The following is a 12,626-nucleotide window of genomic DNA, read 5'->3' as shown; positions in this document are numbered from 1 at the left end:
TCTAGCGCATTTTAAAGGGGTTAGATGCCATCGTTGCTTGGCTGATACAGACAATAAGCCTCACCTACCGTACTTACAGTACTTACTTACAAAATGTAATGCAAAATCCTTCAGTAAAAAGTAATTTTGTCTGAAAGTCTATTGTACACATATGCATAAATGTACAAAATGAAACTCAAAAGCACATGCAGAATTGGTAAAACCACAAACGCACGCACACACGCATGCACGCACGCACGCACGCACGCACGCACGCACGCACGCACGCACGCACGCACAACCAAAGTTTATTATCAAACCTCCACATACTGCACCTCTGATGCCAGCAGTCAAAGGATTACTCATAATCCCTTCCTTTTCTTGCCTTGTGGCACGACCCTCTGTGCCCCTTTAAAACATCCCCTTCACTCTCTCGACCGCAAAACATCCCCAAAAATTCCAAAGCCAGCACCCGGCTGCTTTCTACATGGAAGCTGAAACAAAACCAAAATATTTAACGCGTCCTTCATTGTTAAGTTAAGTTAAGTAAACCGAGGGGAAAAGTGAACATGAATAAATTCCCGGCCCACTATCATCCCCCTTGTAAGACTAACAGGAACCGTGTTGTGTGCACAGTACTCTCAGCAGGATACTTAATACATATTTACAGTGAAAAACATAATAATAAATAAAAGTCAACAATAATGCCTGCTGGCCGGCTCTCACTATTGGACAGTCAGCAGGCCTTCTATTTACAGTACAGTGTGCATTGAGACGGCCACACAGGGTTAGTCAAAAAACAACTCAAATGAGCAGCATTATATTATAGACACAACTACACAGTGAAATCCTCAGTGTCAATTCAACTACTAAAAGCTATTCATCTCAGAGTTAAATTTTCACACTGATGATTTTGCTGTTCACAGAGGGGCAGAGGACAGAGGGGAGCGGAGCGAAGGGTACTAGTAGAAGTAAGACTAGTACTAGAAGTAGTAGCAGCTAGTAATGGTAGTAAGAGGAATGGTAGTAAGCGAAAGGGGTGTAGAACTACAGTAGAAGTACGAGTTCTCCCCTGTTCCTTGGGGAGGGGGCACACAGAGGACTCCCTCCTGTTTCAGTGCTTGCTAACCCTCTTTTCCTCTTGTGTTGTGCTGGCCTCGGGGGCGAAGTGTGGAGGCCGTGGCCAGAGGAGTGGGGCCCAGGATGGGATGTAAACGAGACACTGTGCAGCACCCCCCCTCAGGGGTAGCCGTCATCCACCAGACTCAGTGCCACTCGCTGCAAACAGCACATAAAAAGACTGTTATCATAGTGACTGGAGAGAGAGAGAGAGAGAGAGAGAGAGAGAGAGAGAGAGAGAGAGAGAGAGAGAGAGAGATGCAAATAAGCAAGAAAGAAAGAGGCCAGAGAAACAGGAAAGAGAAACCAAAAGAGAGAGGCTCTAAGGAAGTACAGGCTTTCAACATAAGCCTGTTCCTCCACATTATTCTGCTCCTTTTTCTCCTCATTCCTCATCTCCTGTTTGTACCTCCTCCTCGTCTCTATGAAGAAGGCAGGATGCCTGTCTGCCTGTGGCCATGTGGCTCTCTGTACAGACACCATACTGCCACAGCACATTGACAGAGGGGAGGAGGAGAACGGAAATAAGTAAAGAGAAGACAAAGAAGTAGGGGTGCAACAGTTACTTGAACTACTCCGTGATTAAAAGAACATTTTCAAAACCTTTCAGTAGTGACAATAGCAAGTATACAAGCTCACAACAGCGTTGCATCACAAACCGTTGACAGCTTGTAGATCTGTTATTTTCTCTATTTTTGCATGACACCACTGTGCGACAAAGTATAAAAAACGCTAAGTGGTTAATTGATTGATTGAACAAATATATGAAAGAAACCTGTGCTTCTCGAATATTCAATTAATCAAAAAATGTAATCGATAGTTGCAGCTCTAAAAAGAATAAAGGGGACTTGGGTGAAAAGATGTCACTTCGCCCTTGAATGTTAATTTGCCTCTGTGGTGCACCTGTGGTGAGCATGTCTGTGTGCATGCACCTGTGTTTGCCGTCTGTCATCATGCCAGAGCTACCCACAATTCCTTGCGTCCACCCTCTCTTTCTCCAGCGCAACACAAATAAATAGTTGTTACCATGCCGACTGTTGACAGCAGCTAACACCCATCCCCCATATGTAATCCTCTCCTCCATCCTTTAATGTTCTGCTGTATCTCTAAACAACAAAATGCTGTTGAATAAATAGAATATGTGCAGTTCCGCTCCAGTAAGGCCCACCCTGTGCTATCTTTTACCATAAAGCTAAAACACCCAGGTCCACGTTTCTCAAAGGCCTCTCACCTTTAAGACCGCCTTAGTTACGCTGCTGTGTGGTACTCACCAAGCACTGTAAAATCCTCTGTGTTAATTAAACTCAGAGAGTGTAAAAGTATTTCACTCTCCGTTAATACTGATGATTTTTTAAAGTGCAGCAGTCCCCACCATATGCAGTAGTAGTTTTACACTGAGTAATTCTTTCCAGTGAGTGTTTTTCCCCCCTCCAATGTTTTAATTGTTTTAAACCTATATTGGGTGTTCTAATATGTTAGACAATAAAATAAAAAACATTATTAGCAGATATACAAGCTCACAATGTGTTGCAGGGCCATGTGTTATGAGTTTGTAGATGGGCTACTTTCGTGTGACATCGTCATACAGTACGATGAAGTGTAAAATAGGACTTACTTACTGTAAGTATAGTTAAAGTAGAACTTAGTAAGACTAAGAGTGTTGAAATGCAAAACGTTGTATTGAAACAGTGATTTACTGCCACACCAGTCATTGTGATGCCTGGCTGACAAAATTCCCCTGAAAAAACAAAGCAAAACTCGAAGGTGAACTCTTAACTCTACTTCCTAACAAGGCAATCAGTGCAGCTAGCACTTGTAGTGCAATGACCTCGCGGTGGATTTCTACCATGGCTTACAAAGGGACAAAAATTGATTTCCTTGGCCACTGAAATTAATCTTTGTCCGCACAGCAGTCTTGTTTTTACGCGAGGCCCTTTCAAAGAGTACAGTTGTGTCTCCCGTTAACAGAATAAAACGACTGTACAAAAATGGAATGGCAGGTTGGTGATGGATTGTGCTAAAACAATATACAATATAGGTGAATGGGGTGGAGACGACTCTGGTGTGTTGGTGATTGGTGAAGGGCTCATGTACATGCGTGTGTTCCATGAGTGGAATAATTAATGCAATAATGAAAAATGCCCGTTCGGCTCAATTCATAATTCGCCATACGATGATGTCGCTTGCCGAAAATAACAGATCTTTTCCGCAAGCGGCGCCACCGCGCGACAGAGTATAAATTAAGCGTTTTGTGTATACTTGTGTGAGCCTGTGCATCCGTTATGTCGACAGGTCTACATGTAGTATGGCACCAGGGCTTTTCCAAACCCGTCCACAAAAGACACCCTTTTTATCCGCTATATTAACCCAATCGCTGCGTTTCCTCTCCTCCGTTCCTCCCCTGCCGTCTCTCATTTGCCGCTGGAGAGCATGGGCGCCCCTGAGTACCAATGGGAGTTGGTGTCTGTGATCCCGCCCCCGAGGGGGAGCGTGATGAAGGGCTGCGTGTGGCTGCCACTCACGGCGGGGTAGACGTGGCCGACGCTCTCGCCCTGCCGTCCGATGTGGATCTCGTCGTCGTCGTCCTCCGTGGTCTTGCGGTACACGGGGTTGTCGAAGTTCATGCTCTTGGTGTTCTTGCGGCGCCAGTTCCGCCACACCAGGTAGCCTCCGGTGCAGAGCAGGCCGATGACCACTGTGGCAAGGATAGGGACTGCATGTGTTTAACACACACACAACAACAACACACGGCGGGAGCGTTAACACAGCCCAGGCAGGGACATGGAGCGGCGCTCATCACACACACACACACACACACACACACACACACACACACGTACAGCTTATCCAAGCACACACAAACACACATGCACATATGCATCCAGTATATACACTCACACTCGCACATGCATACACCACGTACGCATAGACACATGCACAGACACACACACACACACACACACACACACGTTTCCTGCAACATGCAGAAAATGATTTAAACCACAACCACTACCCACAACTAACATGAATGCACGTATCGTATACAGTTGATAAAGATGTTTCCATGCAGACAAACATACATCCAAACAAACACAGACACCTCCCCCGACACACTCAGTGAATGCTTTTTCACGCACACACACACACACACACACACACACACAGCGCCATACACACACACACACACACACACACACACACACACACACACACACACACACACACACACACAAGGGAGGAGAGAGCAGGATTGAAGGGCCTTCACTCTGGCCGCCTCATTGCAGCTTCATTACTTCATTATTATATCAGCATGACTGTCTGCCTGCCACGTGCCCTGTGTGTGTGTGTGTGTCTGTGTGTGTGTGTGTGTCAGGGTGTGTGTGTGTGTGTGTGTGTGTGTGTGTGTGTGTGCGTGCGTGCGTGCGGGCGTGCGTGCGTGTGTGTGTGGTGCGGTGCGTGGGTGTTGTAAGCATAATATATAATAGAGAGATAGAGTGAACAGAGCATGCATGTGTGTGCGTGAAGGAGAAGAGAATAGGCGTGAGAGAGCAGTGGAGAGTATGCTTGGGGCATGTGTTTGTGTGTTCCCATACCGATGGAAATGCCAGTGTCCCTTGCGGAAGCCCCATCTAATTGCTCTTTTGTTGGACAGCCAATAGAGGCCTCTACGTGGCTGGGCCGGAAACCCCAGACCTCCCATTGTCCCTCTGTTAATGCTCTACTAGTGAAAATCTGCTTTTGTCTCATTTAGACAATTTCAGTCCAATTACAGCATAGCTGCATAATCACTTGACTTTGGCTGGATACAACAATGGTAGAATCCCCCTTGCAGAGCTGTGGGTGGGTGTGGGACAGTATAAGTCAGATGCAACTGAGAGTCAGAAATCCAGCCCATGTGGACCTGTGGATGTAATTGATGTTGAAAGCTGAAGAGAGGATTTATTGTTGGAACAAATTAATGGTATAGACGGCGCATATAGAGAGGAAGGGTTAATAGTCTCAAAGGGGGGTTTAATATAAGCTGATATCGCAATTATGAATTAAACGAAGGAGAGAATTGAAGCCACTGCACAATTCTTCCAAAGCTTCACTAACCAATCAATGATGAAAGCATTGGGATCACAATTAGACCCATATGCAGCCATCTCAAGGTCATTTACAAATTAAGCTGACAGCTATGTCTATTCAGATATAGTAGATTATTAGTAGAAGTAGATTATTTTAATTGGACCAATCAATTTACTAACATTGACCTCTCCATTTTACTAACAGAATTGTAATCTCAATGCGACAGACCTTTTTAAATAAAGTAAAAATAAATAATACGTTAAATAATAAAGAAAGAAAGAAATAATCACGCACGCACGCACGCACGCACACATGCACACACACACACACACACACACACACACACACACACACACACACACACACACACACACACACACACACACACACACACACACACACACACACACACACACACACACACACAGAGATGTGCAGGAAGGTGGGATTGAAGCAGAACAACAGAAGCAAGGAGGACAAAGCAGGCAGGCAGTTTTAACAGCACAAGGCTCCACAGCTAGAATACTCACCAATAGGGATGACAATGCCCAACACTGCTACTGTGATGTTATTACCCAGGAGGTAGTGCTCACTTCCCGCTGAGACAGAGAGAAAAATGAAAAGACACAATTACAGTAAAGTCCCATGACATTGCCCGTCTATCTTGCCTAAAATAAACAATGTTAAGGGTAATTGTTCTGCATTTCTGCTTTATTTCTAATAGCAACAGTGAGAGAGACATGAAAGTCAGTAGAGACTGAGGGGGTAACATGAAGCAATGAGCCTCAGAACCTGGTCCTATAGCCTTATCCATGAGGTAAGCGCTCTCACCAGGCAATCCACAGCAGTGGCCCGTAAAAAAGACATTTGAGAATAGTAGGTTTACATTAACGGTGACAAAAAAGCTAGCATCACATATTAGTAGTTTGAAATGGAATGGAAGCAACATGATATCTCTGATGGTTTGATAGAGACGCACACATTGTTATTGTGAAATGTGAATGATTATATTATTACAGAGTATGAAATCACATCAGGATGCAATGAGGCCGTATGTGGCTCAGCAGTGGCCATCTGGGAGTTGGGAGATTCCCGGTTCCATCCCAGTTCCTCCTGGCATTTCATCGTGTCCAAGACACAAGCTGCTTGGTGCCTTATCAATGGTGTTAGTGGGCTACTTTAAGGCATACATTTTGAAGCATTTTGTCACAGTAGTCAAAAGGCGTTATAAATGCAAGAGAATTGATCATTTCTGAACAAGGTGGACAATTGCAATTCCACCTATAGTGATCTGTCAGACTGACATTGGATTGGGTGAGAGCTAAATGTAGTGACAGGAAGCAATACATGAAAACTGGATGAGTGAGTGTGTAATTCAGTTTTAAAGCAAACACTCATATTTCCCCTCTCCTATAATTCAGTTTCACTCCACACCCTTCACCTCGTACTCTCACCCCAACAGGCTGGTGGGCAACTGAGCCAATGATCTCCCACCCCTCCACTATTAGTGTCCGGACGGCCATTAGCCACAGTCAGTGTAATCAGTGAGCTCTAATGAAGTCTTGTGAGGAAGATTAAGAGGAAGATCAGAATGCTGGCCCTGCATACGGATGGTCTCCTCCCAGGAGGAGACAGCATGTAGTTAGCATGCATGGCAACCCCAATATAGAGAGGAAGGTTCAGAGAGTGACACACAAAGGGATTCCTTTACTCTCTACACACACACACACACACACACACACACACACACACACACACACACACACACACACACACACACACACACACACACACAATTTCAATTACGTCCTCTAAAAGGAGAATTTATAATTAGAGCCAGCACAAGAAGTAAAGGGACAGACGGACGGACGGACGGACGGACGGACGGACGGACGGACGGACAGACAGACAGACAGACAGACAGACAGACAGACGGACAGACGGACAGACGGACAGACGGACAGACGGACAGACGGACAGACGGACAGACGGACAGACGGACAGACGGCCAGACGGCCAGACAGACAGACAGACAGACAGACAGACAGACAGACAGACAGACAGACAGACAGACAGACAGACAGACAGACAGACAGACAGACAGACAGACAGACAGACAGACAGACAGACAGACAGACAGACAGACAGACAGACAGACTGACAGACTGACAGACAGAAGGAACTACAGAGATCAAAATGAAATGAGCTGAATAATTTCAGAATAAGTCTATTCAGAGCTTCTATTCATTAAAACTATCATTACTAGAAGGATTTAAGTTTTGAAGACGTAACTGCCCATGTCTAGTAAAACTATGTATTACAGTAGCTCTTGCTTCTGACTGACAGCATGGCACAGCTATCGTAATGTATGTTTCTATTAAAAACAATGCATAATTGATTTTTTTAAATGCACTTGAATCAAATTTAAAATGATCAGACTATCAGAATTAGATTGGTTACACTGAGGATGTCGTACTGGGAATGAATTATGTATTTCCCACTGCCTCGCGCTTCAAGAGCATACGTTTAAATAAGTATGAACATTAAGAGCAACATGCGCCAGCTGGCCTATCTTTTTTCCTAGGCTTCGCTCTGAGTCTGAGCCCATCACCAAGCAGCAGCACACCTGTACCAGCTGATGCTGGCAGACGCTGTGCACCGGCTCCAAAATGACAACATACTGTCAAACATTTATTATCTTTGCATTTGTGTATGTCTGTGTCTCCACCTCTCATCTCCTGCACTGGAGTGCGGTGGAGAGTGTTGGAAGGTGGAAGGAGCATGCTATTGTTTCTTAACTTGCGTAAATCGTGACGAGATTTCCTGATTCCCTCTCTATCGCTCTCTCTCTGATATCCTTTCTTGCTGTTGTTCTGCCCTGAAGTCGGGCTGTCATTGTTCATCTCCCCTCCTCCCTGCTCAAGTGCCACACTGTGAAATCATTGGTGTTTATTTAAACTCTGAGAGTTTGTGGTTCCATTTGCACACTCTCAAAATTAAATAAACACTCAGGATTTGACTGTGTAGCAGCCTGTCATGTTATTCTCTGCGCTGCCTTGCTCCTGCACCTCTACCGTCTCCTTATTGTCTTGCTCACTCTGCCTTCACGGCCTCCTTTGCCTCACTTGTTTTTCCCTTTTTATGATCAGGTTCTGATTCATCTCTCTGTCTAAGATATTTCTCTCTCTTCCTGCGTCTTCCGCATACTTTCTCGTTTCCTAGCAGCCATGTGCAACTCTCATGGGCTTTGCCATGTGTCTCTGTAACTTTCATGTCTTTTCCCTCCTCATCCAGACTAGGGTTGTGTGGCATGTAATTGCAACATTGCGGGGGGTTAGGTGTTCAAAAGATGCACTCATAGTTATATCTCTGCTACTGCATCACACAAGAGATTGTAGATCTGCTACTTCTGACTATTTGTCATCGCGACCGTTGGTCACAGTTTACTATGGAAACCTGCAAAATCTGTCAGTCAGTCTGTCCGTCCGTCACGCCTCGTGACACGCTCGCTCCATATACAGAATTAACTCCATATGTTGATCTGACCTCATCTGACCTCATCAAACACTGTGCACTCAAGACACGCTCCACATATGGCCCGTGCAGAATTCATTCCATACTGTATCATGTTGATCTGAGCCCCCATGCCCCCAAGCGTCAGCGCTCGCCCAGCAGTCTGCCGTCAGGTGGATGCATTCTCGCCCTCAGGGCGTCTTGATAATGTGAATGTGGTGTTAGGTATTAATGTTGGAGCATAAAGCTGTCATACTATGACACTGGCAGTGTCTGAGCAACACACACACACACACACACACTTGTGGACTAGAAGTCTGACAGTGAAGACCTCTTGTTTGATCTTTCATTTACTGACAGGAACAGATTCCTGCTGAAACCAACGTGGGCCGGGAGAGATAAATCAATTTCTGCAAAGCATTGCACAGCGTGTTGTGTGGGTACAGTACGTGGGCCTGCAAAGCTTTTATAGCCCACAGACATCTTTATGAAGCATTATCTCCTCCAGTCTTTGTTTGGGGTGTTACAGGCAACAACAGACTGTCAAGGGAAGAAATAATTCAGGCACTACCACCAGAGAGAGTGATAGGTCAGTAAGAGAAGATTGACGATGGAGGAGTAAGGGGCTGACGTTTGTTCGTTGTGACAGCTCTGAAGCAGCAGGGACAGCAAGCAGACCCACATGCAGATGGTGTGTGTGTATCTTTGCATGTACTGTCTGTCTGGACAGTTGCGCTTGCGCGCGCACGCGCACGCACACGCACACACGCACACACACACACACACACACACACACACACACACACACACACACACACACACACACACACACACACACACAAACAAACAAACAAACAAACAAACAAACAGGTCCCCCTAGTTCCTCACCTCTATGGGAGAGGTTGGCATTGCTCTCTCTCTGGATGCTGTTGGGGGCCAGTGGAGCCAACAGAGGCGTGTGTGTCGACGTGGACTTGGACGTGTGTGTTGACGTGGACTTGGGAGCAGCGGTGCTCGTTCTGGGCGTCGCTGCACCGCTGGCGGAAGCGGGCGTCCGCTGCCACTGGAGAGGCGGTGTGGTCGAGGGGGGTCTGGAGGTCCGGGGGGCGGGGTTGGAGGTGGTCAGACGCCGGGTGGTGGCCTGGGGTGTGGTAGTAGAACTAACGGCAGCAGCTGTGGTGGGTGGAGGAATACTTGGGGTGGTGGCTGGAGAAGGCGTCGTGGAGGTAGTTGGAGAAATTGTTGTCGTTGTAGTCGTGGTGCTGGGTGGCATGGTGGTGGTGGGCTCATCGGGGGTGGGAGTTTCTGTGGTGGTGGTGGTGGGAACAGCTGAAGTGGTGGTTTTGGTCCTCACTGGTCAGAAGACACGGGACAATGATTACAAAGAGCTACAGTCGTTGAAGAAGAAGAAGCCTCATGACGGCCCCTATCTATGTTCTAAATTCCACATCCCCTTGTGGCTTATTGCTTTATTATGGCATTATGTGTGAGAGCATGCAGCAGAACAATACAGCAAAGGTAAAAGAGGCATACACTACGCACAAACTAGTGAGTCGACATGGTGTTAAAAATCTGAGTCAGAAACTTATGCCATATGCCTTGAGCCAATGACAAAAAAAGCTTCTCTGAGAGAGAAAAACAATATGTAACACACAGAGACATTTTATCACAGCCAATGTCAGGCAGCGTATTCTCAAAAGAATAAACTATACTGGACTCACAAATCACAAAATTGTTGTAGAGCATATACATACGCACACACGCACGCACGCAAGAGATAGAGAGAGTGTGTGTGTGTGTTCTCTGATCCACTTCATAGTGGCCTATATACAGGAGTAGTGCATGCACAGTCTTGCTCTCATTTACTCCCCCCCCCCCCCCCCTCCTCTCTCTCTCCCTCCCACCAGTGATTTGTAGAGACAACCTACCCAGAGAGAAGAGATGAGAACCCTAGAGGGCATAGAGTGTCTACAGTATTATTAAGACTAGGAGCTGTAAAGTAACTGTACCATCTCAGTGTGGACTGAGGGGAAAATAAGGACAGATAATATGGAAGAAAAGCTCTGTAGGACACAAAGGACACCTGGGAGGTACAGCCAATGTGTGTGCCTGTCAAGAGCACAAAGGGCGGTGATTTCAATGTGCGATAAAAATAGCCTACGAATAACCCTTTGACTGCTGGATTTGGTTTAAAACAGCTTATTATTAGCAGTTGTCTCAAGGGATTTACATGTAATGTTCTTCAGAATCCTCGACCGTATACTGCCTTTCCCAAAGACTTTGTACTGCAACACCATCCTGCATCAGCTTCTCTGGGTGAGTGAACAGGTTAATTAATCTAAAAGAGTGTGAGATTGTAGTAATTCCACTCGAGAAATATACTGGATGGGTTGGTTTCTTTGCTGTGAAAATGTGATATCAGCACGAGAGAGAGAGAGGGAGAGAGAGAGAGAGAGAGAGAGAGAGAGAGAGAGAGAGAGAGAGAGCAATAACCCCAGCAATACTGGAAAAACGGATAATACCACACAAACCGATGCGGCATCTTCATATAAACGTTATTGTTAAAATCATTGTAGTGTTACCATTTCTGTCGGTCTGCAGTGCCACTGTATCATCGAGTCACAATACAAGGTCAAGAAACCTAATTTATTACTCATTTCAACAGTATCAGTATGGTGCAATGTTGTGGTCAAGGTCAAGAAGGTCAATTACTGATTAACTCAATGCCCTGTTAGAATAGTTCACAGAGAAGACTGCACATCGTATGCCTGTATTTAAGCCAGGTGCTGGACACCAAGGAATCAAGGAGAGGATAAAAAACATACTGCTTCATAGCTCCAAAGAACGTGCCTGGGAATTGGCCTGAAGAAGACGTAGGGGTCGAGACATTAATAAAAGTACGTTCTTTGTAGCTATGAAACAGTGGTGGAAAAAATACTACATTTTTTGCTTAATGCTAATAAATATTAATATTATAAAGTAAATACTGCAATGTAGAACTACTCCGTTACAAGTAAAAGTCCAGAATTAAAAATGTACTTGAATAAAAGTACAAAAGTATTGGCAAATGTACTCAAAGTACCAAAAGTAGAAAGTACTCACTATGCAGAATGTCCCATTTTAAGTTTTCAAACGTATACAAATATTTAGAAAATAGCAGATCTACAAGCTCACAATGCGTCGCAGCTTGTAGATCGGCTATTTTAAAATGGCTGAAATGTGTATAAGTGGTTAATGTATGTTTTGTAATGAAGTAACTAAAGTTGTCAAATTATTGTAGTGGAGTAATATTTTCCTCTGAAATGTAGTGGAGTAGAAGTAAAAGTACTGAATATTTGATATACTCAAGTAAAGTACAGAAGCCTCAAAATTGTATTTAAGTAAAGTACTTAGTAAATAAGTAAATGTATACTTGTAAAAGCCACAGTGTGTGGATCCCTGTTATAGAATAGGACAAGTCACCTGTAGTGCAGCGCCTCATGTCTGGCCCCAGTTCCATCCCATCTGGACAGGCACAGGTGTACTTGGGGGAGTGGTCTGTAATTTGTGGGGCCTTCAGACACAGGTACTCACACCCGCCGTTAGGAAGGGTCCCCATGTTGCAGGTGTCCGGGGCTAGTGTAGAAAAAAGAAGACGTTAAAAATAATTTCAGTGAAGGTTTTCAATTAATTCATTCATTTGAGAATTGCCGCCGTACGTTTTTTTTTTTTTTTTTACGTGGCTCAACTCATGGGATTGTGCTGGCTTTTTACGAAGTTAAATTTGGCTGGCTACGAGTACCTATTTGAAACTCTGCACAACACACGTCAAGGTCCTGACCCAGCCTTGGGAAAACATGGCTAAAGCACTAGAGTTCCTAAACTGATACATTTCGTACGTATTTTTCGCTCCTGAAAAAATATCTAGAAATAATACAGATGCTCTTGTGGGGACGTGCGCCAGAATT

At 45.0% G+C, this 12,626-nt stretch overlaps 1 protein-coding gene across 1 annotated transcript in view; it reads right to left on the bottom strand.

The window, feature by feature from the left end:
* Positions 1–611: 611 nt before the first annotated feature.
* The window catches only part of lrp8 (low density lipoprotein receptor-related protein 8, apolipoprotein e receptor), a gene marked incomplete at its 5' end in the record, with an annotated part of 196,141 nt that continues 184,126 nt past the window's right edge, over positions 612–12,626 (bottom strand). The window contains 5 exons of the mRNA XM_083768158.1: positions 612–1,257; positions 3,621–3,811; positions 5,697–5,765; positions 9,568–10,032; positions 12,142–12,294. Of these exons, the coding sequence (XP_083624284.1) occupies positions 1,219–1,257; positions 3,621–3,811; positions 5,697–5,765; positions 9,568–10,032; positions 12,142–12,294 (917 nt within the window). The 3' untranslated portion in view covers positions 612–1,218. The remainder of the gene's footprint in view (positions 1,258–3,620; positions 3,812–5,696; positions 5,766–9,567; positions 10,033–12,141; positions 12,295–12,626) is intronic.

This window comes from Protomyctophum parallelum (genome assembly GCF_964188405.1).
Source record: "Protomyctophum parallelum genome assembly, chromosome: 6".
In the NCBI taxonomy this organism is placed as follows: domain Eukaryota; kingdom Metazoa; phylum Chordata; class Actinopteri; order Myctophiformes; family Myctophidae; genus Protomyctophum; species Protomyctophum parallelum.
Note: the sequence above shows the minus strand (reverse complement) of the source record. Positions and strands in the feature narration are given on the sequence as shown.